The sequence below is a fragment of the Cetorhinus maximus genome, chromosome 22 (assembly GCF_964194155.1).
Source record: "Cetorhinus maximus chromosome 22, sCetMax3.hap1.1, whole genome shotgun sequence".
NCBI classification, from domain to species: domain Eukaryota; kingdom Metazoa; phylum Chordata; class Chondrichthyes; order Lamniformes; family Cetorhinidae; genus Cetorhinus; species Cetorhinus maximus.
Genome location: NC_135900.1, coordinates 19,942,166 through 19,967,365, shown reverse-complemented (window position 1 = coordinate 19,967,365; position 25,200 = coordinate 19,942,166). Strand labels below are relative to the sequence as shown.

At 42.4% G+C, this 25,200-nt stretch overlaps 1 protein-coding gene across 2 annotated transcripts in view; it reads left to right on the top strand.

The window, feature by feature from the left end:
• Positions 1-1,349: 1,349 nt before the first annotated feature.
• Positions 1,350-25,200, top strand: part of LOC144696350 (tetraspanin-8-like) — a 31,756-nt gene continuing 7,905 nt past the window's right edge. Inside the window, exons 1-5 of one of the 2 annotated variants that reach the window (XM_078567569.1) lie at positions 1,350-1,495; positions 21,762-21,824; positions 23,433-23,564; positions 24,769-24,843; positions 24,963-25,058. In XM_078567569.1, the coding sequence (XP_078423695.1) occupies positions 1,436-1,495; positions 21,762-21,824; positions 23,433-23,564; positions 24,769-24,843; positions 24,963-25,058 (426 nt within the window). In that variant the 5' untranslated portion in view covers positions 1,350-1,435. Of the gene's footprint in view, positions 1,496-11,536; positions 11,712-21,761; positions 21,825-23,432; positions 23,565-24,768; positions 24,844-24,962; positions 25,059-25,200 lie in introns of those variants that run through there. The other variant, XM_078567568.1, reaches the window with a different exon arrangement.

Sequence of the window (25,200 nt, the reverse complement as noted above, 5' to 3'; positions counted from 1 at the left end):
CACCTGCCATGCCCTCCCAACGAGGGGAAAGTCCTGCCCCATGTCTTGGAAGGGAACTTGAAGGTGGTGATGTTCCCATGCATCTGGTGGTCCTTCTAAGTGGGAGAGGTCATGTGTTTGGAAGGTCAAAGGAGTCTTGGTGAGTTGCTGCAGTGTGTTTGTATATGGTACACACTGCTGCCACTGTGCGATGGTAGCAAAGTGGATGTTTACAGTGGTGACTCGGGCGCGGATCAAGCAGGCTGCTTTGTCCTGGATGGTGTCCAGCTTCTTGAGTGTTGTTGGAGCTGCACTCATCCAGACAAGTGGAGCATGTTCCATCACACCCCTGAATTGAGCAAGTTTTGGGCAATCAGGAGATGAGGTATGTGCTGCAGAATAAGCAGCTCTTGTAGCCATAATTCTGTATATGGATGAATAGTAATCTTCTGATTGAGGGACAACACAACTAACCTCCTGCATAAACATTTCAAAATGCTGGTTTTACCAGTGTTATTTGTTGTGAATTAAACATTTAGAACAGTTTGCTAGCATTTGATAACATAAAATGCAATTCTAAACAGAGACACACCTCAATGATTTTGTTTTCTGGAAGTTGCTATATTCATCTGTATATTTTTAAATTAAAGATTGGCAACAGCTTGAAGGAATCTCAGGCTCCCTGAGCCAGACATTTTAAAAAAACGTTTTTAGTTCATGTGAATGTTGCCAAAGCCAGTCCTTAATGTCATTCCTATTAATACTTGGATGACCTGGATCATTCCGGCTAAGCTGTCAACAAATCTACTGTGTATTTCCAGCAATTTTATACACTTTTTAAAAAATTTCAGCAACTTTGCCTTTTGTTCCCAATACTCCATCTGAAGGTTGATAACTGCAAAGGTGGAGTTCACAAGATACTTATGGGTGAGGAAGTCCATTTGGTCCGTTTAATTCATCCATCCAAACCGAAGCCCACATTTCCCTCAATCACTGCTCCGAGTTGCTTCTTAAATGATACCAAGGATTGTATCTGTCACTTGGAAGTCCATTCTAAATACTCGCGCCCTGCCCCATCTACTTTGAAATGTCATCGGCAAAAATTAACCGATTTACATTGGGTTTCGGAATGCAAGTCATTGATGAAAATAAGAAACAGCGGGCTATGTGGCTGGCTGGATCTGTTGAGTCACCTTTAAAAAAAAATATGGGCACCACAATTAGCCTGTTTCCATATTCTACTGGCCCCAACAGGGGTCACTGATCCCGGATAGCCACACACGGTGCATCGCTGAACTCTCGACACTTTGCACAGTGTCTAATGCAGCAATGCGCAGCCTCCACTTTTAAAGGGTTCGTTCCAACCGGGATGGGAGCGGCACATTTATTAGCAGCGAGGAGCAGGAGAAGCAGCATTAAAATTTCACTCGGTGGCTGAGAAACAAAAAACAGGGAAATGGCCGCAGTTAATAAATGCATCAAGTATTCCATGTTTTTCTTCAACTTTTTATTCTGGGTGAGCATTTTTTTTTTTAAATTGCCAGTCAGTTTACGCGCTGCAGAAAGTAATTATAACCGTTGTGATTAAAACTAAAGTAGTTAAAGTTGTACCGCCCGTCTGAAACTGTAGCGTTTACATTTCCGCGTCCAATTATGTTTTATTTCATCTCCATCATAATGCCGACCTTACAGTAAGTCGAGCACTGAATCCGAGAGGAATTTCGCTCCTTACCAATTGAGAGTTTGACCCAAGCGCATGAATCTCTTTATTAAACGGGAAATAAGGAATTAAATCTTAATGATTTATCTACACAATACACAATAGCTCGTTTTGTAGAAATCTCGATGTCTTCTCAGCGGCATTTTTACAATAAAATAAAGATTGGGAGGGAGCCACTTACTGTTAACACACACACTTGTTCATTGATAACCTGGCCATGTTCAGAGTAATTCATGTGTGGAACGTGGATTTTCCTTTATTGCTTCCCCGCTTTACATGCTCGTGAAAACCACGTAGATCTTGTTTATTGCTACTTGTAATTATTTAACGTCCGTTTCCTTACTGTGCCCGAATTTTAAAGTCTGTATTTTAAGATGGCACAGGTTAGTCAAGGTTAATATTCATGTTAAGTAAACAAGCACTCCCTCTACACTTCCGTGTGTTAGTTGCATTGAAAGCCATTACTGGTTTATTGGACCCTTGTGTGTATTCACAAAAGCTCATGCACCCAACAAACTTAGTAAAATCTCATAGGAAGTGGAATGAACACTGTGATTTTTGTTTTGGAAAACTGTACTTTATTCATAAAATATCTGAACGAACATTACAAAACATTTCTAAATCGCCATCACAAAAAATACAATCAGATTCAACTTTTACACATGGATCACGAAGTGCTTCAATACAATCAATGAATATTACAGCCATTTCAATATGATTATTACAGACAGTCAGACAGTGCAATGGTATTGGAGTTATCAACATACATCATGTTGCACTCTGAGGTGCTTCAGTACAATTATGATACAATTAGTATTCAATACATACATTCATTGTGAGCAGTACAGCCCGAGGGGTCTATACAATTTCCAGCCCCTCAGTGCCCTATGGCAGAAAGGTCTTAGACAGCGGCCTTTCCCCATTGCGCCTTTGCAGCGGCTGCCCCAAGCTTTAGTGCATCCCTCAGCACGTAGTCCTGGACCTTGGAATGTGCCAGTCTGCAACACTCAGTCGGGGACAACTCTTTGCACTGGAAGACCAACAAATTTCGGGCAGACCAAAGAGTGTCTTTCACTGAGTTGATGATCCTCCAGCTGCAGTTGATGTTTGTCTCGGTGTGTAAACCTGGGAACAGCCCGAAGAGCACAGAGTCCTGTGTCATAGCATTGCTCAGGATGAACCTCGACAGAAACCACTGCATCTCTCGCCAGACCTTCTTTGCAAAGGCACAATCCACAATGAGGTGAACAGTGGCCTCTTTTCCCCCCCCCCACAGCCACCTTGAGGGCAACGTGCAGAGGGGGTAAGACTCCTGGAGCGTAGGAGGGATCTGACGGGAAGGGCCTTTCTCACCACCAGCCATGCTACATCTTGGTACTTGTTGGAAAGTTCTGGCAATGAGGCATTCTGCCAAATGACTTTGACGGTCTGCTTGGGGAACCATCCCACAGGATCCACCATCTCCTTTTCCCGCAGGGCCTCTAAGACATTACATGCCGACTACTGCCTGATGGACTTCTTGTCAAAGGTGTTTCTCTGCATAAATTTTTCCACGAGGGACAGGTGGTACGGCACGGTCCAACTACTTGGAGCGTTCCGCGGCAGCGTGGCCAGACCCATCCTTCGCAACACCGGGGACAGGTAGAACCTCAGCACGTAGTGACACTTGGTGTTTGCATACTGAGGGTCTACGCACAGCTTGATGCAGCCACACACAAAGGTGGCCATCAGTATGAGGGCGAGCGATGTTGGGCATGTTTTTTCCCCCTTTATCTAGAGGCTTGTACATCGCGTCCCTGCAGACACGATCCATTTTCGACCTCCAGATAAAGTGAAAGATGGCTCGGGTGATCGCCATCGCGCAGGAGTGTGGAATGGGCCAGACCTGCACCACGTACAGCAACAGCGAGAGTGCCTCACAACTGATGATCAGGTTCTTACCCGCAATGGAGAGGGAGCGTCGCTCCCACATGCCCAGTTTTCTTTCCACCATAGACACTTGCTCCTTTTAGTTTCTAACGCATGCCCTGGTCGCCTCTGAACCAAATCCCCAGCACCCTCAGGCCGTCTGATCTGATGGTGCAGGGGACAAAGGATCGGTCAGCCCAGTTCCCAAAGAACATAGCCTCACTCTTGCCACAATTTACCTTGGCTCCCGAGGCCAGTTCGAACCGGTCACAGAGGTTGATCAGCCTGCGCACCGACAGCGGATCCTAGCATCATCCATGTACAGGGAAGCTTTGACCTGAGTGCCTCCACTGCTTGGGACTGTCACTCCTCTTATGCCCAGATCCTTCCTGAAGGACTCAGCAAAGGGTTCTATGCAACACACAAACAGGACGGGGAGAGAGGGCGGCCCTGCCTGACCCCAGATTTAATTGGAAAGCTATCTGATTCCCACCCATTGATTGAGACTGCACTACTGATGTTAGTGTAGAGCAGTTGGAACCAATTGCGAATTCCCTCCCCAAACCCCATTTTGGAAAGCATATCCACCATGTAGGTGTGCGATATTCTGTCAAAGGCCTTCTCCTGATCTAGGCTGATGAGGCAGGTGTTCACACCGCTGTCCTGTACATAGGCAATCATATCCCTGAGTAGCACAAGGCTGTGGGAGATCTTCCTGCCGGGCACAGCGCAGGGCTGGTCAGGGTGGATCACCAACTCCAGAGCAGACTTGACCCGATTGGCAATGACCTTGGACACAATCGTATAGTCCACATTCAGCAGTGAAATGGGTCACCAATTTCTAATTTCCTCCCTTTCCCCCTTCCGCTTATAGATGAGGGTGATGATACCTTTCCTCTTGGATTCTGACATGCTGCCGGCCAGTAGCATACTCTCGTACACTTCTAGCAGGTCTGGGCCGATCCAGTCCTACAGAGCCGAATACAACTCAGCCAGTAAGCTGTCGCTTCCGGGAGTCTTACTCTTCTTGAAGGACTCAAGGGCCTTAGTCAGTTTGTCAGGAGTTAGTGGTTTGTCCAGACTCTCCCTGAACACCATGATAATCACCTTCTGGAGAAGAAACCACTCCCCGTGATGGAATTTGTTTCAACATCTCCTGGCGTCCGGTTTGATACATCCCCCTGCATACTGCTGGTTGGAGTTAATCTGCATTCTGTATACAACATCTGACGGGGAAGGAGGCTTCTTTCCCTGGCTAGAATGCACATGGGAACTAGTTCACAAATCTGGCTTTGTAATTATACTTCCACTTTTGCATTAAGGTAAAATAGAAACCATTATATGTTGATGGAAAACGATCAATATAATGGCAGCCTTCACTAAATCATGAATATTCATTTCTGGTTTTAAACTGCAGTTCTCGCGTTAGGTGTTCATTTCTTTTTCCTTGTTGATGTTTCTATTTTCTTATGTGTGCCGTTTAATTTATTTTACAACATATGTTTTACTTTTTTATTTTAATTGAATTTGACAATCACTAGGCTATATAGAATTCAGACAGGATCACAGGCAGTACTAGAATTAATTTTAGTATATGGTGTATTTGAACAGGCAAATCATCACCCATAATATTGTTACGATCTCCGTAGAGATCTATAACTTGTAAAAAGAGATTCTAACTTAAGTTGAGACTTGGCATGGTTTCATGATTTAAATATTTATTGTAACAAATGACTAAACACTTTTTTTTCCTGAATGCTCCTTAAACTGCAGAAAATAATTTCCTCTTTAATACTTAGCACTCATCACACTCCCCTCAGAATGACCACTCGTTTAGCAAACAGTCCACAGGTGTTTCCAATGGGTTCCCATATCCCTGTTTCACCAAGCAGTAACCTCGAGTGACCATCTCCAGGCCTTTCCCTCAGTTTTTGAGAGTTTCTTAGATCCATCACCTTCAGTAAACCTTTGTTCCAATGATTCTTCGCACTGGACAGGCCTGGAATCCTTAGAAGCCTGCAGGATGCATCTCTTCAACTAGAGACCGTTGCCCTCCTGCATCCAGCTCACAAAGTCAAGCCGCCTTTACTCAATAATAAAATAAAAACAAAATACTGCGGATGATGGAAATCGGAAACAAAAACAAAAATTGCTGGAAAAACGCAGGTCTGACAGCATCTGTGGAGAGAAAGAGAGAGTTAATGTTTCGAGTCCGTGTGGCTCTTCTTCAGAACTAACGAGAAGTAAAAATGTGGTGAAACATATACTGTTTAAGGGGGGTGGGACAGGTGAAGCTGGATAGAAGGCCAGTGATAGGTAGATGCAAGGAGAGATTGCAAAATATGTCATAAACAAAAGGTTGAAGAGGTGTTGATGGTGGTGATACTGGCTAAAGGAGACATTAATGGTGACATTATGAGTAGAAAGCATAATGAGCAAGTGACAGATTGCCTTAGTGGGGGAGGAGTGGGGGGACGATGTGGGGAAAAAAGATCGAAATAGGCTAACAAGTGGAGATAAAACAATGAATGGAAATAAATTTAAAATAATAATAGAAATAGGTGGGAAAAATATATTGCGTTGAGCTTCACTGGAACATTGCAGCTGGCCAAGGATGGACATGTGGGCATGAGAGCAGGGTGGTGTGTTGAAATAGTAAGCACAGGAAGATCTGGGTCATGCTTGCGGACAGACCGAAGGTGTTCCGCAAAGCGGTTACCCAGTCTGCGTTTGGTCTCTCCAATGTAGAGGAAACCGCATTGGGAGCAGCGAATACAGTAGACCAAATTGAGGGAAGTGCTGCTTCACTTGAAAGGAGTGTTTGGGCCCTAGGATGGTGAGGAGGTGGGAAGCAAAGGGGCAGGTGTTGCACCTTCTGTAATTGCATGGGAAGGTGCCGTGGGAAGAGGTTGAGGTGTTGGGGGTGATGGAGGAATGGATCAGGGTGTTCCGGAGGGAACGGTCCCTATGGAATGCTTAAGGGGGTGAGGGTGAAGGGAAGATGTGTTTGATGGTGGTGGCATCATGTTGGAGTTGGTGGAAATGGTGGAGGATGATCCTTTGAATGCGGAGGCTGGTGGAGTGAAAAGTGAGGATAAGGGAGACTCTATCATGGTTCTGAGAGGGAGGGGAAGGTGTGAGGGCAGAGGTGCAGGAGATGGGTCGGACACGGTTGAGGGCCCTGTTAACCACCGTGGGTGGGAAACCTCGGTTAAGGAAGACATGTCAGAAGCACTGTTTTGGAAAGTGGCATCATCAGAACAGATGTGACAGAGGTGAAGGAACTGAGAAGAGTGGGATGGAGTCATTACAGGAAGCAGGGTGTGAGGAGTTGTAGTCGAGGTAGCTGTGGGAGTTGGTAGGCTTGTAATGAATATTGGTGGACAGACTATCACCAGAAATTGAGACAGCAGGGTCAAGGAAGGGAAGAGAAGTGTCAGTGATGGACCATGTGAAAGTGATGGAGGGGTGGAAATTAGAATCAAAATTAATACATTTTCCCAGGTCCTGACAAGAGCACGAAACGGCACCGAAACAGTCATCCATGTACATGAGAAAGAGTTGTTGGAGGGGGCCTGAGTAGGACTGGAACAAGGAATGTTCCACATACCCCAAAAAGAGACAGGCATAACTGGGGCCCATGCGGGCACCCATAGCCACACCTTTTATTTGGAGGAAGTGAGACAAATTTAAGGAGAAATTATTTAGTGAGAGAACAAGTTTAGCCAGACGGAGGAGGGTGGTGGTGGATGGGGATTGTTCGGGCCTCTGTTCAAGGAAGAAGCAGAGAGCCCTCAGACCATCCTGGTGGGGTGTAGAGGGATTGGACGTCCATGGTGAAGAGGAGGCGGTTGGGGCCAGGGAACTGGAAATTGTTGATATGCTGTAGGGCATCAGAGGGATCGCGGATGTAGGTGGAGAGAGCCTTTTCTCTCTGGTGACCACACAGAATCCCCTTCTGTCTTGTGATAGTCAATGATTTTTAAGCTTCCTAATCTGATCTCAAAAATGACTTCCTCTGCCCTCTTCTCCATGGCAACGTGAAACTGATTAACCTTGCATCCAAATAGAACTGTTGCTAAGCTATTCTTGACCCCAACTCCCTTTCATCTTAGAAGTAAATGGTCAATTTACAGCTCAACTGTTTACAACTTGATATCGATAATATCTTTGAGACTTTTTGATATTCATTCATGGGATGTGGGCATAGCTGGTCAGTCTAGCATTTATTGCCCATCCTTAATTGCCCTTGAGAAGGTGGTGGTGAACTACCACCTTGAACCACTGCTATCTATGTGGTGTAGGTACACCCACAGTGCTGTAAGGCAGGGAGTTCCAGGATTTTGACCAATTTTGACTTTGGGAGGCTCCGAGCCTATTCATTGTAAACACAGATTGCTTCCATTGTCTTGTACCTTCTTCCCAGTAAAACAATCTAAATCTTCCTTTGATCTCGAACAATCCAACCACCTAGGCTTGCTGCCAGACAGACTTCAGAACAGGTCACATAGCCCCCTTCATTTATCCTAAATTTAAACCTATAGTTCCAAAATTATAATCTCTTATAAACCTCAATTGTAACAATATTAGTCCCAAATGCACATAATTTATTGTCAGCATCAGACAATAAGTCAACCCTGACCCTACAGTGTAGGGAAAATCAAACTAATGTTTCAATATTTCCCACACTACATCAATCATTAACTTCAAATCATTCAAAACTCTGCTACCCGTGTTAAATTCTAGTGTATCAGTCTTACCTGTTGGCTCTTCCTGTTAACCAGTGTTGGTTGCAGGTCCTCCAATACCTCAAATTTCAAATGCTTATTCTTGGGCTATGTTCCTCCATATATCTTGCATCTTCCAACCTCTCTATCATCCTCCAGTCCTACAACCTCCTGCTAAACTCTCCCATCCTTTTGACCCTGGCTTCTTGGGCATCCTCCATCCCTTTGCCTCATTGTTAGCTGCTGTGACTTTAACTACCTGGGCTCCCCTTTATGGAATTCTTTTAGTAAACACCTCTACCTTTCTAATTACCTCACTTTTACTCCTTTACTAATCTTAGTTAAAACCTAGCAACAGTGTTGATCAAGCCTCCTTATGTCACCTTTGTCTTGGGCATATTTTCTCCACTATGTCTGCAAAGCACCTTAGGGCATCATTCTGTGTGTAAAAAGTGCGCTTTAAAATCAAACGGCGAGCTATTAAAACACTGACGACCCCGGCCAGTGCGGTATTGCATTGTGCTGGAGCCAGCACTTTTCTACAAAAATATTGGGACGTTGGTCTGATTTTCCACCTCCCACCCACCTCCCGGAAATGGCAAAGGAAGGGAAGAGGTATGTTTGAATATCACTGATTCAAGCAGAATTAGTGAAAGCCTGGGTATAATTAGGACTTGTATACTTGTACAATCAATGGGTAGAATTTGATGCCCTCCCCTGTGTCGTGTTTGGTGGCAGGGGCATTTAATCAGGTGGGAGAGTAGTGCGTAGGGACCCTGCCATCCTCCAACCCTATTAAATCAGTGGTGAGAAGACCCACGGACAGCCATCCTGCTGGGCCACCAATTGAGGTCCTTAACTGGGCAATTAATGCCTACTCAAGGGCCAGAACCTGCCACTGCTGGTATTAACCCAGTGGAGGGCAGGGGACTTGCCTTGCAGAGAACACAACAAGCAATTTGCTTGCAGGCTCCCAGGGTTGGAGGGTTGGGGTCTCCTTGTTCAAAGGCACTCGGCACCTGATAAAAGGATCTGGCCCATCCCCGCTCTTGCTGCCAAACTTCCAGTTACCATGACAGCTCAACCATCCCCCCACCCCCACCCCCTCCCCCTCCCCCACCCCCATCACACTCCTGTGGCTTGCGATCGAGTGGCCATAAGCTCTATTGAACGGCAACACACATGCCCTACCCTCCCCAAGGCCTGGAGGGTAGGGCATGTGTGTTGCCGTTCAATAGAGCTTATGGCCTCTGGCAGCTCTCAGTGGGCAGGACTTCTGCCCTCAGTGCAGGGAATATCCGTTGCTGTCCAGCTAAAAGCCTGAGAATCATTTAATTTGATGGGGCCCTCCCTAAAAGAAGCAACGCTGGGCTTTCACTGGCTCTCCAGCCACCTGGCGAGGCTCTCATTGCCTCCATTAAATACTATCCAAAGGTTCTTTTAAGGAATCCACACACGATTGATCTGTGTGCTGCTTTTTATAGTCAAGTTTCTTTTTCTTGATGCTTTCCTGCTATTTATAAAAACATTAGGAAAAGTTTCACTGTCATTCAGAATCATAAGTGAAGGTGTTAAAGGTAATGCAGAGAGAATCAGGGGTTCTACTCTGCTTATGACCCCCTTTTACTCTATTCCCATAGATTTGCCAATGTTCTCCGTTCTTCTAAGGATTGGCAACTTGTAGCTCTGCAGCCACATGTGGCTCACCAAGGATTCATAGGCAAACTATATTTTTCTCTGAATTTAGGAAATAGTGATCCAAATATGGTCGGCAATCGATATTTTAGCAGATAACAGCTAGAACTTGTGAAATATTTAATCACTAAAATATGAAATTCTAGTAAACCTGCTTGGATCAAAAGCCATAAGTTACAGTTGCATACCTTTGCCAAGCAAAATGACATCATGTGCCATTGTCTCTTGCAAGCGTAGATGTATACATCAATGAAGAAACTAAATGTGGCCTTGGTTTGAGGCTGTTTTGCTGCAAGAAAATGTAATTTATTGCAGAAAAAGGAAGTTTGCAACATTCATCAGTGGTACTGTGTAGAATATTAAGGTTAACATTTTTAAAAATTGATTAGCATTTGAATTTAATTTGATATTTTGTTGATATTAATACATGTACATTTATAAGCATCAGTCAAAAAGCATAGAAAACCATAAACGTGCCTCTGTCTTGTATTTCATTTTTATTGCATTTGAGTAACAGTATTATGGCTTTTAAGATATTGTGGTAAAGCTATTTGGCTCACAAAGCCTCTTTGGTTGATCTCAAACACACTTTTCAGCTGTATTTCAATTGCTCCCTTCACTTAACGCGTTTTTAATTCTCCTTGAAGCTATTTTTACAGTGACTTGTCCCTATCACGCTGGCTTATTACCCTGTGAAATAGTTTTGGCTGAATTCCCTGGCTACTTCCAATCTTAACAACAACTTCCATTTGTATTGGGGCTTTAAATGTACTAAAACGCCACAAGATACTTATCAAGCAAAATTTGACACGGAGCCACACAGACGGAAATGTTAGTGCAGATAACCAAATCAAAGACAAAAACAAAAATACCTGGAAAAACTCAGCAGGTCTGGCAGCATCTGCGGAGAGGAACACAGTTAACGTTTCGAGTCCGAATGACCCTTCAACAGTTCTGAGCCAGTATTTTCCAATGGACAGATACAAGTTTTGATCGAGTTTAATGGGAATTGCCTGAACGGGTCAGAACATTGGGAAACCTTTCTCTTGGCTTCTTGGAGAAAGGAACACTCAGAAGAACTTGAATGTTTATGAATGAGGAAGGCCATTTGGTCCGTTTAATTCATCCATCCAAACCGAAGCCCGCACTCCCTTAATTGCTGCTCCGAGTTGCTTCTTAAATGATACCAAGGATTGTATCTGTCACTTGGAAGTCCATTCTAAATACTCGCGCCCTGCCCCATCTACTTTGAAATGTCACTTGCAAAAATTAACCGATTTACATTGGGTTTCGGAATGCAAGTCATGGATGAAAATAAGAAACAGCGGGCTATGTGGCTGGCTGGATCTGTTTGGTCAACTTTTAAAAGAAACATGGGCACCACAATTAGCCTGTTTCCATATTCTACTGTCCCCACAGGGGTCACTGATCCCTGATAGCCACACTCGGTGCATCGCTGGACTCTCGACACTTTGCACAGTGTCTAATGCAGCAATGCGCAGCCTCCACTTTCAAAGGGTTCGTTCCAACCGGGATGGGAGCGGCATATTTATTAGCAGCGAGGAGCAGGAGAAGCAGCATTAAAATTTCACCCGGTGGTCAATGAACAAAAAAACAGGGAAATGGCCGGAGTTAGTACATGCATCAAGTCTTCCATGTTCTTCTTCAACTTTTTATTCTGGGTGAGCGTTTTTTTAAAAAATTGCCAGTCAGTTTACGCGCTACAGAAAGTAATTATAACCGTTGTGATTAAAACTAAAGTAGTTAAAGTTGTACCGCCCGTCTGAAACTGTAGCGTTTACATTTCCGCGTCCAATTATGTTTTATTTCATCTCCATCATAATGCCTGACTTATTGTAAGGCTGCCGCTGGATCCCTGATCAGCCCCTGCGAGGAGTTTCACTCCTTACCAATTGAGTTTGACCTAAGCGCACGGATCTCCTAGTTTAATTATTTATTTCCCGTTTAATCATTCGTCTACACGATGCAGCTCGTTTTATAGAAGTCTCCATATCTTCTAAGGGGCATTTTTAAAAATAAAAATTTCGAGGGAGCCACTTCCTGTTAACACACACAGTTGTTCATTGATAACCTGGCCATGTTCAGAGTAATTCATGTGGTGGAACGTGGATTTTCCTTTTATTGTTTCCCCGTTTTACATGCTCGTGAAAACCACGTAGATCTTGCTAATTGCTACTTGTAATTATTTAACGCCAGGTTCCTTGTTGTGTCTGAATTTTAAAGTCTGTATTTTAAGATGGAAATCATAGAACAGGTTGCAGTTAGTCAAGGTCAATGTTTATGTTGAGTAAACACTCCCTCTACAGTTAATCGATTCCTCTCCCTTCAGTCGATTGAGTGTTAGTTCAAGGGTGAAGTTTTTTTTTACATGTACTAGCCTGAGACTAGTTGCGTGTGTTAGTTGCAGTGAAAGCCATTACTGGTTTTCTGGATATGTATGTGTATTCACAAATTTCATGCACCCGGCAAACTTAGTAAAATCTAATGTGAAGTGGAATGAACACAGTAATAGTTATCTTCTGCACCAAAACTATTGGACTCTGGTGGAGAAGATGCTACTCCTCATGATGGGATTTGTTTTAGCATCTCCTGACATCCAGTTTGATGCATTCCTCTGCACATTGCTGGTTGTATGCAACATCTGAGAGTTTTGTTCATGAGATGTGGGCAATGCTGGCTAGGTCAACATTTATTACCCATCCCTAATTGCCCTTGAGAAGGTGGGTGAGCTGCCTTCTTGAACTGCTGCAGTCCATGTGGTGTAGTTCCACCCACAGTGCTGTTAGGGAGGGAGTTCCAGAATTTTGACCTCAGCGACGGTGAAGGACTGGCAATATACTTCCAAGTCAGGATGGTATGTGGCTTGGAGGGGAACTTGCAGTTGGTGGTGTCACATGTGTCTGCTGCCCTTGGCCTTCTAGGTGGTAGCAGCTATGGGTTTGGAAGGTGCTGTCTAAGGAGCCTTAAACAGAAGAGTGGAGGATAGAATGCACATGGGACCTAGTTCACTAATCTGACTTGAATGCAAAGGCAGCAGTATAAGTATAATGTAAAATGGGAACCATTATATGTTGATGCAAATCTACTAGCATAATGGCAGCCATAACTGAAGCTTTAATATTCACTTCTGCTTTTAAACTACTTTTATATGTTTCTCTCTCTTTAATCTGTAAATTCCATTGTTCTATATGTCTTAGGATATTTACCTTTCCCATAGTACAAAAATCTTTTTTGTTGCTAATATGGTCAGTACCTTTGGGGAAAAATAAACATACTGCTTGGCCTTGCTTATCTCGTTAGTTGTAAACATCCCATCATCCCTTTGAAACCTAAACAACCCCTTCACTTACCTAAAAATGCAAATTCCCTTCATACCCCACATGCTAAGCCCTCATTCTTGTTAACTCATTTAGCATTTCAAATTCCTTTTACCCCTAACTTATTTTGATAATTTCAAGCTCGCAGTCTATCTTGCTCTAATTCAACTAAATCACACGGAACTATCTACACTTACATCCGTAAACCTACTTTACAATAAACCACAATAATATAATTTAAAAAATGTTAGCTTCGTGACACAAATTAGTAAAAACGCTATTGTACTAAACTTTTCTTTTCTGCAGGTAACTTAAACTGACATTCTCCTTTTATACTTATTACCCATCCCACTCTCCACAGATTTACTGTTCTTTTAGCAACAGTCCACAGTTGTTCTCAGCTTCCAATGGGTTCCCGTATCCCCGTTTTGCCAAGTAGTAGCGTCGAATGACAGTGTCTAAGCCCTTCCCTCAGTTTTTGGAGAGTTTCTTAAATCCACCATCTGCAGTAAAGCTTGTACTGAGGATTTGTCCTCCCCCCTGGCCAGGTCAAATCTCCTGGAATCTGTAGATGGCTGCAGGGTAGGTCTCTTAAACTAGACACCGTCTCCCTCCTGCTTCTAGCTGTGGTAGCTCAAAAAGCTGAGCAGTCTTTGCCCTCTGCTGACCACACAGAATCCCTGTCTGTCTTGTGATATTTGATGAGTTTTAAGCCTCGTAGCCTGATTTCAAAAATGACTCTCTTCCCGTTGAAAACATGAAACACATTAACCTTGCATCCAGGTAGAACTGCTTATTAGGTATTCTTGACCCCAACTCCTTTTCCTCTTAGAAGTAAATGGACAGTTAACAGCCAACTGTTTACAACCCGATACTGATTATACCTTTCTGGAATTTTGGGAGACGCCAAGTATATTCATTGTAGGCACAAAGACTGCCTCCAATGTCTCCAAGTGTAAATAACTTGTACCTCCTTCCCAGTAAAACAATCAAAACCTTTCTTTTGATCTCATAACAATCAAACCACCAGGCTTGCTGTCAAGCAGAGCTCAGAACAGGACACATTACTCCCTTTATTTATCCTAAATTTAAATCTACAGCTCTAAAATATCATCATATAAACCTCAATACTAATAATATTTCCCAAATGTACTATAATGCCTATAAATGCCTATAAGTCAAGGGCAATATTAGTCCAACAGCTCTGCACCTACAGTACAGGGAAAATCAAACTAATGATTGAATATTTTTGTGGAATTATGTGTCACTAGGCAATGGCTAGTCAGTATTATAGTGACTCTTTAAATAGCCATCAGAGATGGTGGTAGAATAAAATTTCTCTTTGGTTCTGTTTGAAAATCAAATTTCTGTCATGATACTCTGAAGGGTTTGCTCAGTATTGTGATTGCATCCTCCATTGTTGATTGTGTTTTAGAATCTAATTATGTTATTCAGTTAAACAGGAACCCCTGGAATTATTTAAGAAATGGCTGGTCCTGCACTGCAGCATTCTAGCTAAGATCTTTTAAGACGAATGAACTAAAATGGGCCAAATGCTTTTTGCTTTTCATCATTACATCATGAAAAGGACCAGGTTAATGATTGAAGTGTTCCATTCCAGACTTGTTTACTTGCACTAATTTCCTGGCTGGCTTCCCATACAACACCATTTATTAACTTCAGATCATTCAAAAGTTTGCTACTTGTGTTAACTTCTACAGTGAGTCAGTCTTACCTGTTGGCTCTTCTCCTAACCAGTGTTGGTTACAAGTTAGCAAAAACAGAAAATGCTGGAAAAACTCAGCAAGCCTAACAGCATCTGTGGAGGGGAAAACAGAATTGATGTTTCAAGTCCGTATGACTGAAGAAGAGTCATACAGACTCAAAACATTAACTCTGTTTTTCTCTCCACAGATGCTGTTAGTCCTGCTGAGTTTTTCCAGCATTTTCTGTTATGTTTCAGATTTCCAACATCCACAGTATTTTGCTTTTATCTTGGTTACAGGTCCTCCAATATCTCAAATTTCAAATGCTTATTCTTGGGCTATGTTCCTCCATATACCTCACATCATCTAATCTCTCTATCATCCTCCAGTCCTACAACCTCCTGCTAAACTCTCCCTTCCTTTTGACCCTGGCTTCTTGGGCATCTTCCATCCCTTTGCCTCATTGTTAGCTGCTGTGACTTTAACTACCTGGGCTCCTTTGTATGGAATTATTTTAATAAACACCTCTACCTTTCTAATTGCCACCCCTTACTCCTTTTCTGATCTTAGTTAAAACCTGCCTCATTGGCAACACCGTTGATCATGCCTCCTTACATCTCCTTTGTCCTGGAATATTTTCTCCCCCATGTTTCCAAAGCACCTTAGGACATCATTCTTAAAAAGTGCTCTTTAAATGTAAGAAGTTGTAGCCATGTTGGAGAGCTATTAAAATACTGACAACCCTGGCCAGTGTGGTATTGCATTGCGCTGGAGCCAGCACTTTTCTGCAAAAATATTGGGACGTTGGTCCGATATTTTTTTTTTCCCCCTACGTTGTTGAAAATCTGACTGAAATAATACTAGTGAGGGGAAAATGGAAAAAGAAGGGAAGGGGCATGTTTGTACTATGTCTGAACATCACTGGTTCAAGCAGAATTCATGAAAACCTGGGTATAATTTAAGACTTGTACAATCAATGGGTGGAATTGATTGGGGTGGTGTGTGGGGACCATGCCATTTCCCACCCTCCACCATGATTAAATCCATGGTGGGAAGGCCCATGGACAGCCATCCCACCCTGCCACCAGTTGTGGCCCTTAAATGAGCAATTAATGCCCACTTAAGGGCCTCATCCTGCCGCAGGTGATAACCCAGTGGCAAGTGGGCAGCTTGCCAGGCGGGAAACATAACAAACAAACCTGTGTGGGGTTACTTGCAGGCTCCCAAGGCTAGTAGGTGGCTATTGTTCAAAGAGATCTGGTATTGAGAAAGGATCCTGCTGAGACCCACCCCACCCTTGTTGCCAACCACCATCACTCACCTGTAGCCTGTGATCCAGTGATGATGCCAGGGCTTGGGTCTGGTACCACAGCATCCACCGACTCCCCGGTGGCACTGCCATTTAAGAAAGCTGCAGGCCTCTAGTTGGCTGGTTCTGGATGAGCAACCCTCCTACTCTCGGGGCCCCAACCACAGGGTACACACCAGCTGCCGTCCAGTTAAATGCCCAAATGGCACTTAATATGGCAAGGCCTTCCCTGAAAGAGGCGACCTGGCACTCTCGCCGGCTCTCTAGCCACCAGACGAGAATCTCATTGCCTCCAACATTTAAGGAATCAATGCACGATCTTTTCTGTGGTTCTTTTATAGTCAAGTTTCTTTTCCTTGATATTTTTCTGATATTTTGTTTCACTGTCTTTGAGAATCAAAGGTGAACGTGTTAAAGGTAATGCAGAGAGAATCAGGGGTTCCACTCTGCTCATGTCCCACTTTTTCTATCCCCATAGATTTGCCAATGCTCTCTGATGTTCTACTAAACTAGGGGTCAGCAACTGCGGCCACTATGACTCATGAAAGATTTGTGTGTGAACTTGATCGGTTGAACCATTTTATTTCTCAGTTTTTAGAAAATAGTTGTCTAAAAGAATTTCTTAAAAATATCAGATAGTGAAAACGCTCCTTGGTGATGGATATCTTAGCGGATAACAGCCAGAACTTGTGCACTATTTAATCACAAAAATATTAAGTTGTATCAACCCTGCTTGGATCAAAGTTACAGTTGCACTGCCAAGCAAAATGACATCATGTGCCATTGTGCTAGTAGCTAGCCTATCACCCATGAGTCTCTCGCAGACATAGATGTATACACCAATAAAGAAACTAAACGTGGCTTTTGTTTTGAGACTTTTTTTTGTAGCGAAAGCACTTATTACAGGAAAGAGAAGTTTGCGACATTCATCAGGGGTGCCGTGGGGAATATGAGGGTTGGCAGACGATTTTTAAATGGATTAGCGTTTGAATTTAACTTATTTCATTGGTATTGATACATGTACGTTTATAAGCATCAGTCAGAAAACATGGAAATCCATAAATGTGTTTCTGTCTAGTTTTTCATTATTATTTGTACTTGAGTAACAGCATTGTGGCTCTTATGATATTGTGGGTTGAAACTTCCGAGGAGTGCCAATAGCCGTTGGATTGCCATTCCACTCCTATTTTACTTACCTTGCACCGGAACTTATCATTACTTGCCTGGACTTCGGAACTGGGCCTCAAATGCGGAACGTACCTGTTCTGGAAGTCGTCCTTCGTAGAGCAGGATTGTCAGCGAAGCCAGGCCATGCCACCTTTTTACAGCATTGGCTGCCGTATTCCGGTAAGTTTTAAAGGTCCAAAGGCCACTTTGAGAAGCTATAGCAAGAAGGTAAGTGTGTAGGGTGGCAGGTGGGTAGGGTGGCAGGTGGGTAGGGTGGCAGGTGGGTGGTTGAGGAGGTAGAGTTGCAGGTCGGGGGGAGATTAATGGGGTTATTCAGCGGGTTAGTCAGGGTCGGTGGGGTGGTGGGTGGTGGAGAAGGAGGTGGTGGTGTGGTTGGAGGGGTAGTTGTGGAGTCTGTAGTATAGTTACCCAGGAGTTAGAACTGGTTTTAATCCTTCCAACTTTCCAGGGTAACTATTTGGGTAAGTAAATCAGAACCACCCGCAGTCTCCAACCTTAACAGAGTTTCAGAGGGTTCCAGACACATGGTAATTGCCCATTGGAAGTCCAAACTTCCCAGACAATTCCTGTGTAGTCATTGAGTGGGGACTTCTGAGCGGTCCCCCACTGCATCTTGGGGAGTAGCTCTGGGGTAGGACCATCCAGAGATTGGAAGTTCTGGGCCTGTGTCTTTGACTAATTTTTAAACTGTGCAAGTTGTATTTCTAGTTTATAAAGAGTCAATTGATGATTTCTTCCAGGATTGCAGTTAAGCTGCTGCAATTGACCTCAGCAGCCTGGGCCAGGAAGGAAAAAGTTAAAGCAGGGTTCCTGTTCCTGATCGTATTGCGCCATCCAAAGAGTGCAAGTTGTATGGACGTTGATGGTCTGGATAATGCTGGCCACCAGTACAATTTGGAAAGGTGCATTGACCTAACCCAACTGGTGCTGCTCCAATTTCTGCCAGCTCACGTCTCCGATTGCTCTAAATGTGTCTCAAATTTCATGGTTTTTCAAGATCAGACAGAGTAGGAGCATGGGCAAGCCGGAGGCAAATGCAATTTGGTGCAAGAAAACATAATACAATCCACACTGGAATTGGAAATGGAAATGTAACCTTTAAATGGTACTTTTTTCAACTCAGTAACAGAACATGGGTGAATAAGTTTTATTAAAAAATTTGAAGGCAAATGGAATTTGGGTTTTCTATTGACAGTAATTGAATATAAAAGCAAAGAAGGTGTGAAAACTACAAAATAACAGGCCATATCTCGAATATTTGTACAGTTTGAGCTCCACACTTTAGCAGCAGCATATTAGTGGCCCTGCAGAAAGTGCAGTGCAAACAATAATAATACCAGAGTTTACAAGTTAGCAGGGAGGATTGGGTTGACTAATTCCATAACTATATTCCCTCCAACTGGGAAGATAGAGGGAAAATTTGATGTTCAAAATAATAAGGGGAATAGATGAGGTAAATCTAAATTTTTTGGTAGGTGAATGAAAGGTCAATGATCTCAAGGTTACATGAGGTTGGAGATTAGAAAAACTATGGCACAGTTGTTGAAATGTGGGATGCTTTGTCACAGAGTGCTAAATTGTTACATTATTCAAAAATGAATAAGGGCCTAAATTCAATACTGACAAATGGCTTCTCGCTGCATTTGGCGTGACCAGATTTTCAAAGTCAAAACAGAGGCATATTGAAAAGCCTTGGGAAGGTGGAGCTCTGTGATGATTGACATGCTGGGCGACCAATGGCATGAGTCTGGGGAAGGCACAGTTGAAGGTGGGAGGTCATGTGATGACATCTCTGGAATATGTCCAGCCAGAGTAGGCAACCCTAAAGACATCCAATTGTTGAAGACCGCAGTTAGGAACCACAGACTTCTGTTTCAATGACATTTCTGCCCCATTTTCTCAAAAAAAACTGAACGGCATCATTTGTCACAAGGTCCCAGAATCCTCTATTCCACTCTTAACTTTACTGTACAATGCACAATGGTAAGACCAATCTCTGTTTAAAAGCCTTGTTTCTTTTCATTTGCATAGGGTTATAACACAGGTGTTTTCAGCAGGAAGTAGGATTTTAAGCTAGCGAACGTACCTCAAATGTGCAAGAATTTGTTTGCACCCAGAGCTGCAGGCAGAAAAACACACATGATCTTTCAATGAAAAGTCTGGTCGAACATGCGATGGTTCAACCGAATTTGCCTGCCACCTTCTTCAGTGCTGATTGGTGTTTTACCAATGTGCGCTGTTTGAATACCTCGTGTGGTTGGCGAACACTGCTGTCAATCTTTTGTCATCACCCGGTGGCTGATTCCTCTTGGCTCCCAGGTAGTCATGGGGATAATTTATAAATCAATGTTTTCTCCCCACCCCCTGCTGGCCACCTGCTCTCTCCCATTGGCCTTCAGCTCTCCCTCACTGACCACCTCCATGGAATTCCTGGCTGGCCAATTGGAGCGGCCGGATGGAATGGCCATTCGGGTTACTGAAAGGCAAACCAACCAGGGCAGTAGGAAGCTGCCCCATTAAGAGCCAGTCCATTTTGTGGAGGTGGGGGGGCAATATTTGCCCTGGCACCACTGGCTCTGCACGTGTTGGAGTGTTCCAGAACAGCTGATTACGAATTGGAATGCTACCCACTCGCCAATCGTTAGAGGGGTTTTTTTGGGGGGTTTGCCATCAGCAAATGGTGCACCAGGAAATGGGGAGGTGAGAAGAAATGAAGAGAAGAGGTGCCCATGCTGTGTGAAAAGGTGAAATGCTGACAGAAATCTATGATGGGGTTCATTTACAGAGGGAAAAGCTGCAAAACCGGAACATTTGAGCCATTTTAAGCAAATTGTCAGGACACCTGAGCGTTTAATGAAAAATCGGGACTGTTCCAGCAGGACCGGGCTGTCTGGTCACCATGTGCTGCATTATAATTTTTATTTCTAAAATTGAGTGTAGGAAATGATAATAGGAAATCAATTGGAACACCAGCATTTGGAGTTGAATTTAATTTAAATATTTAGAGAGCAGAGGTTGTTCTCTTCCAGCACATTAAACATTTACATTTTAAGTTTGGAGAAACACCTTGTGGGTAGAGCATGGATCATTTGTACCTGGGAAGTTTTAAACCAGGCCCTATAACCGGCATATTATAGTCTTGGGCTTGAAATTGCTGAGTATGTTGATTGCCCATTTATATTGCATTAAATGGACCTTCATCCATAATGAATCATGCTCTCTTACTCCACCCTCCACAAGCTTCCTGCTTTTCAGGTGCGGTTAGCCTAATTGTACACAACAAGCTGGAAAGCAATGTCATAAGTTCAATTATTGCTATTTTCTTTGCACAATATTAATTCTTAAACAAGAAGGTAAACTAGTTTTAATGCATGTTTCTTTTTAAACCATAATATCATAATATATTGAAATAATTTTGACGGCATAAAGCTTTCCCCGAGCCTCATCTAATATCTCTAATGTTAGGCTGAATGTACTATGTGCAGCATTGATTCCTATGTCTCCATAACCCTTAACGTTCATTTTCTGTGCCAGCCAGTACTTGGAAGCTTATGTTAGATAATTCATAAACTTGAGAATTATCTGTCATGTCTTGTAATTTTGAATATGTTCAGTATTTGATTAAAATTTTAAGACCGTTTTGGATGCTTTGTAGATGATATCAGAACTAACCAATGCAAGCTGCAAATGCTGCTCAAGTCTTTAAACATATTTATTTACATATCTTAATTTTTCCTCTCCCAGCAATGCAATGCTTAATTTACTTTCATTGTGGGGGGGAAAAGAAAGAAACAATTAAAAAGATAGGAGCAAAGGAAGGGAAACGAAGGGTGTCATAACATTCAAGGCTATGGGCCAAGTGCTGGTAAATTGGATTAGGTAGGTCAGGTGTTTCTCCCGTGTCGGTGCAGACTCGATGGGCCGAAGGGCCTCTTCTGCACTGTGATCCTGTGAAATGACTTAGTGCCTTCCTTCTGTGGTGTGAAATTCCATATGTTGTGACAATGTTGGGTTTATAGTTGTATTATCCGTCAGTTATTTTATAGTGCTCATGGCTTACAGCAGTATGAGATAGCAAGGTGTTGGTTATATAGTTCCGGTTTTAAACTGAACTAACTTTAAATGTTTTTCTTGTTCAAGCAACTGTTTTTAAATAAGTATTTTTAAAATGTTCAATCTTTTGGTTTTCAGCTGTGTGGTTCGATTATACTAGGAATTTCAGTACGGCTGCGTGAGAGCAATGATGCAGAGAAGGTAATGATGACTGCTGATTGACAGAAATGCTTCCCATGAATAGAAGTTAGAATCTTGGGCGGAATTTTACGGCCCCGTCACGGTGGGAGCGGGGTCGGAAGATGCGGCGAGCCATTCAAAAGTCCATGACTCCGGTGGGACCGGAAAATCCCGTCGGCGGGATGGCCCGTAAAATTCCATCTCTAGTTTTGAAAAGGAACTTGCATTTATGTGGCTGTTTTCACAACATCCATTAAATATTAGGGAGGACCCCCACGGTCTCCTTTGAAATAGTGCCACACAATCTTTTACGTCTGAAGGGGATGACTAATGGGGCCTCAGTTTAACATTTTCCCCCCAAATTTATATTAAATTATATTATTTATCCCTCAATCAACTTCACTAAAACAGGTTATCTGATTGCCATTATTGTAATCCTGCTATGCATAAATTGGCTACTGCATTTCCTACATTGCAACAGTGACTACAATTCAAAAAAGACAAGTTCTTTATTGGTTGCCTTTATGCTTTGAGACACCCCGAGGTTGTGAAAACAGCTACATAAGTGCAAGTTCCTTTTCTGCCCCTTAGCACTGTACTGAGGTGTTAATCCAGATTCTTCTCATTGGAGCTCAGGAGATTGAGAGGGGATTTAATAGAGGTGTACGAAATTGACAGGTTTAAATGAGACAGGAACAAATTTTTTGGCTATTAGCTGATGGTAGAAGGGCCTAGGAGACACAGATTTACAATTTTAAACAAGAGGTGGGGTGGGGGGAACAGGGTAATGTGAGGAAGAACAATTTAGTGGCGGTAACCTGCAATCTGACACTTAGGAGAAGGTCAGAACTGGAGATGATTAATGATTTCAAAAGGAAATTGGATGGGCATTTGAGGGAAATTAATTGGATGAATACTTGAGGGAAATAAACACCCAGGGCTGTGAGCATAGAATGGGATTGATTAGATTTCTCTACAATGAGCTGACATGGATTCAATAGGCCAAATGGTTGCCTTCTCTGCAGTTAAGACTCATCTGTCTTTGGTGTGGGGCTTGAACATAACTTTCTGAGTCGGGTGAGAGTGCTATACTGAGATATGTTATCTTTATGATAAAAAAGTAATTTTGATGAATTGTTATTATTGTGTTTTGCATTATGCCACCTCCCCTTCCTTTTAAAAATTTTTTTAAAAAAAAATAAATTATTTCTGCATGTTTGCAATTTCTTTCCCTTGCCAGCTTCCATCCATGGGTCATGTGAATTTTGCATAAGCCAATTTGTGAAACTGCAAAGGCATATTGTACAGCTTCTGGTTTGATTTGTTTTATGATTTTAAAATAAGTGTTGGCTAAGGGTTAACTAAATCTTGTAACACCATTGAGTCAAGTTGAATTAAACTGTTGAGAATAAAGTTACAGGGATTCGAAAATGTCTCCCGAATCCACAGGAAACAATTGTTTTAACGCCTGCTGGCTTGATGTAGCGCACACCTTTCAATTTTGTAAAACGTTCAAACAATTTTGAATTGATAAATTTAAAAATGTTAACTTTGTTAAAAATACAGTGGTAGCAAAATTGAACTTACTGTTATTTTGTAGTTTCACGTATCATGTCCTTTTCACTGCAGACTATTGGAGTAAATATTGCAGAGTTTTACCCTGCAATAAATCTTCTGCTTGCTGTTGGGTCTATCATTATGGTGCTTGGATTTCTTGGTTGCTGTGGAGCTATCGTAGAGAGCAAGTGCATGTTACTCTTGGTATGTATTTGACTTTTATAAATACTATTAGGAATTGACAGTGTCGAGAGGTAATTTGACATCGGTGATGGTGTAAAGTGGGCAATATCTGATCATCAGTGGAAACGGGAAAGATGTGTAATAGAAGGCTAATCAAATATACTGTTTCTAATGTACCGTTTTTATATTGCCCAAAGTGAAAGCTACCCCATCTTCTGCTCTCATTATTGATGGAAAATATTATTGCTCTTTTTGCATGGCTTTAACCCGCAGTAAACCCTTAATTCTTCCTGGCACCTGGTTTTGTGCCCACAACTTTCCACAGTGATTTTCTGATTCCGAGTGACAATGATTTGTGTGGAGTGAAGTTCAGGCTCTTCATTGAAAGGGAAGGAGAATGCCTAAGATCCAATAACTCTAAATCCACTGTAAAATCTTCTTTTTAAACTTTAAAAATGTAGATTCAGCGGAGAGAGCTTTAATTGTGGAAAAGAACTGCGGACAGTCAGGTCTTTACCAGCTTTGAGCCAGTGAGTAGAGCTGTATAGTAGCTATGTATACATATACATAGCTCTCCTTCATCAGAATACAGAATGGCGTGGAGCACGCTGTATAGCCCTGTGCTGTCAGCTTACATTGCTCTTAAGGAAGGTCCAGCACCAAATCGTCACTTGCAAAATGTAGGAGCTTTAAATTGTACTTCGTGAGTAGCAACATCACAAGAACTATTGTTTAATTTTGTCATGGCTTTTGAGGTTGTCTTGACTGTGACTGAAAAATGTTGGGTGCGGTGAATGTCAGCGTTGGCACTGTTTTGAAGTGAAGTATGAAACTTTATTTTCAAGTAATATTTTAAGCCTTTTGTTTGCTATTGAGTCACAATCTGGAGGACAGTGACTAAAGATATGTTTCTGAGACTGTTTTTTAAAAAATTGTTTAAATGATGGACAAATGGAACGAAGAGAAGCAAATGTGTTGCAATATCCGGAAAATAAATCCATATTTCACAAAATAAGGGAATGATTTATTGTCTCTTTTACATTTAGTGGGTAGCAAAAACGGACAGGAATTGGACAAAGATCAAAATCAACAAAGCAACAAAGATTTATGCAGTGGATAAATAAAGAGACAATTTAACATAATGTGAGAATGTATCTAAATCTTTGGGACGTAATTGCCAACAGCCATATATTCTACATTTTGTAACCTTTCTCTTGCTTCACAGTTCTTCATCGGACTGCTCCTAATTCTGGTTCTTCAAATAACTGCAGGTATTCTAGGTGCTGTTTATTCATCACAGGTAATGCTTTCAATATCTTTACATTACATTACTTCAGAAAAAGATGTAATTGAAATAATTTCCAGTTAGATCCAGAGTATATGAGAGTTGAAACAAGTTGTTCTGTTTGTTTCTTTAAGGTTGCATCAATGATAAATGATAAATATAAGGGCCATATTCCATTAAGTGATCAAACAGAAAAGATTAGAAAAGAGATAGAAGTTATGCAGCAGGAGGTAAGTCGGATACTAAATTCACATCAATATTGTAACTGCTCTTCCAACATAAAAAATAACCCTTTGTATTACAGAGAAATCCATATGTAGATTCCTCCTTTTTGTTTATAGCCCAGGTAAAATTAATCATGATGTGCTACTG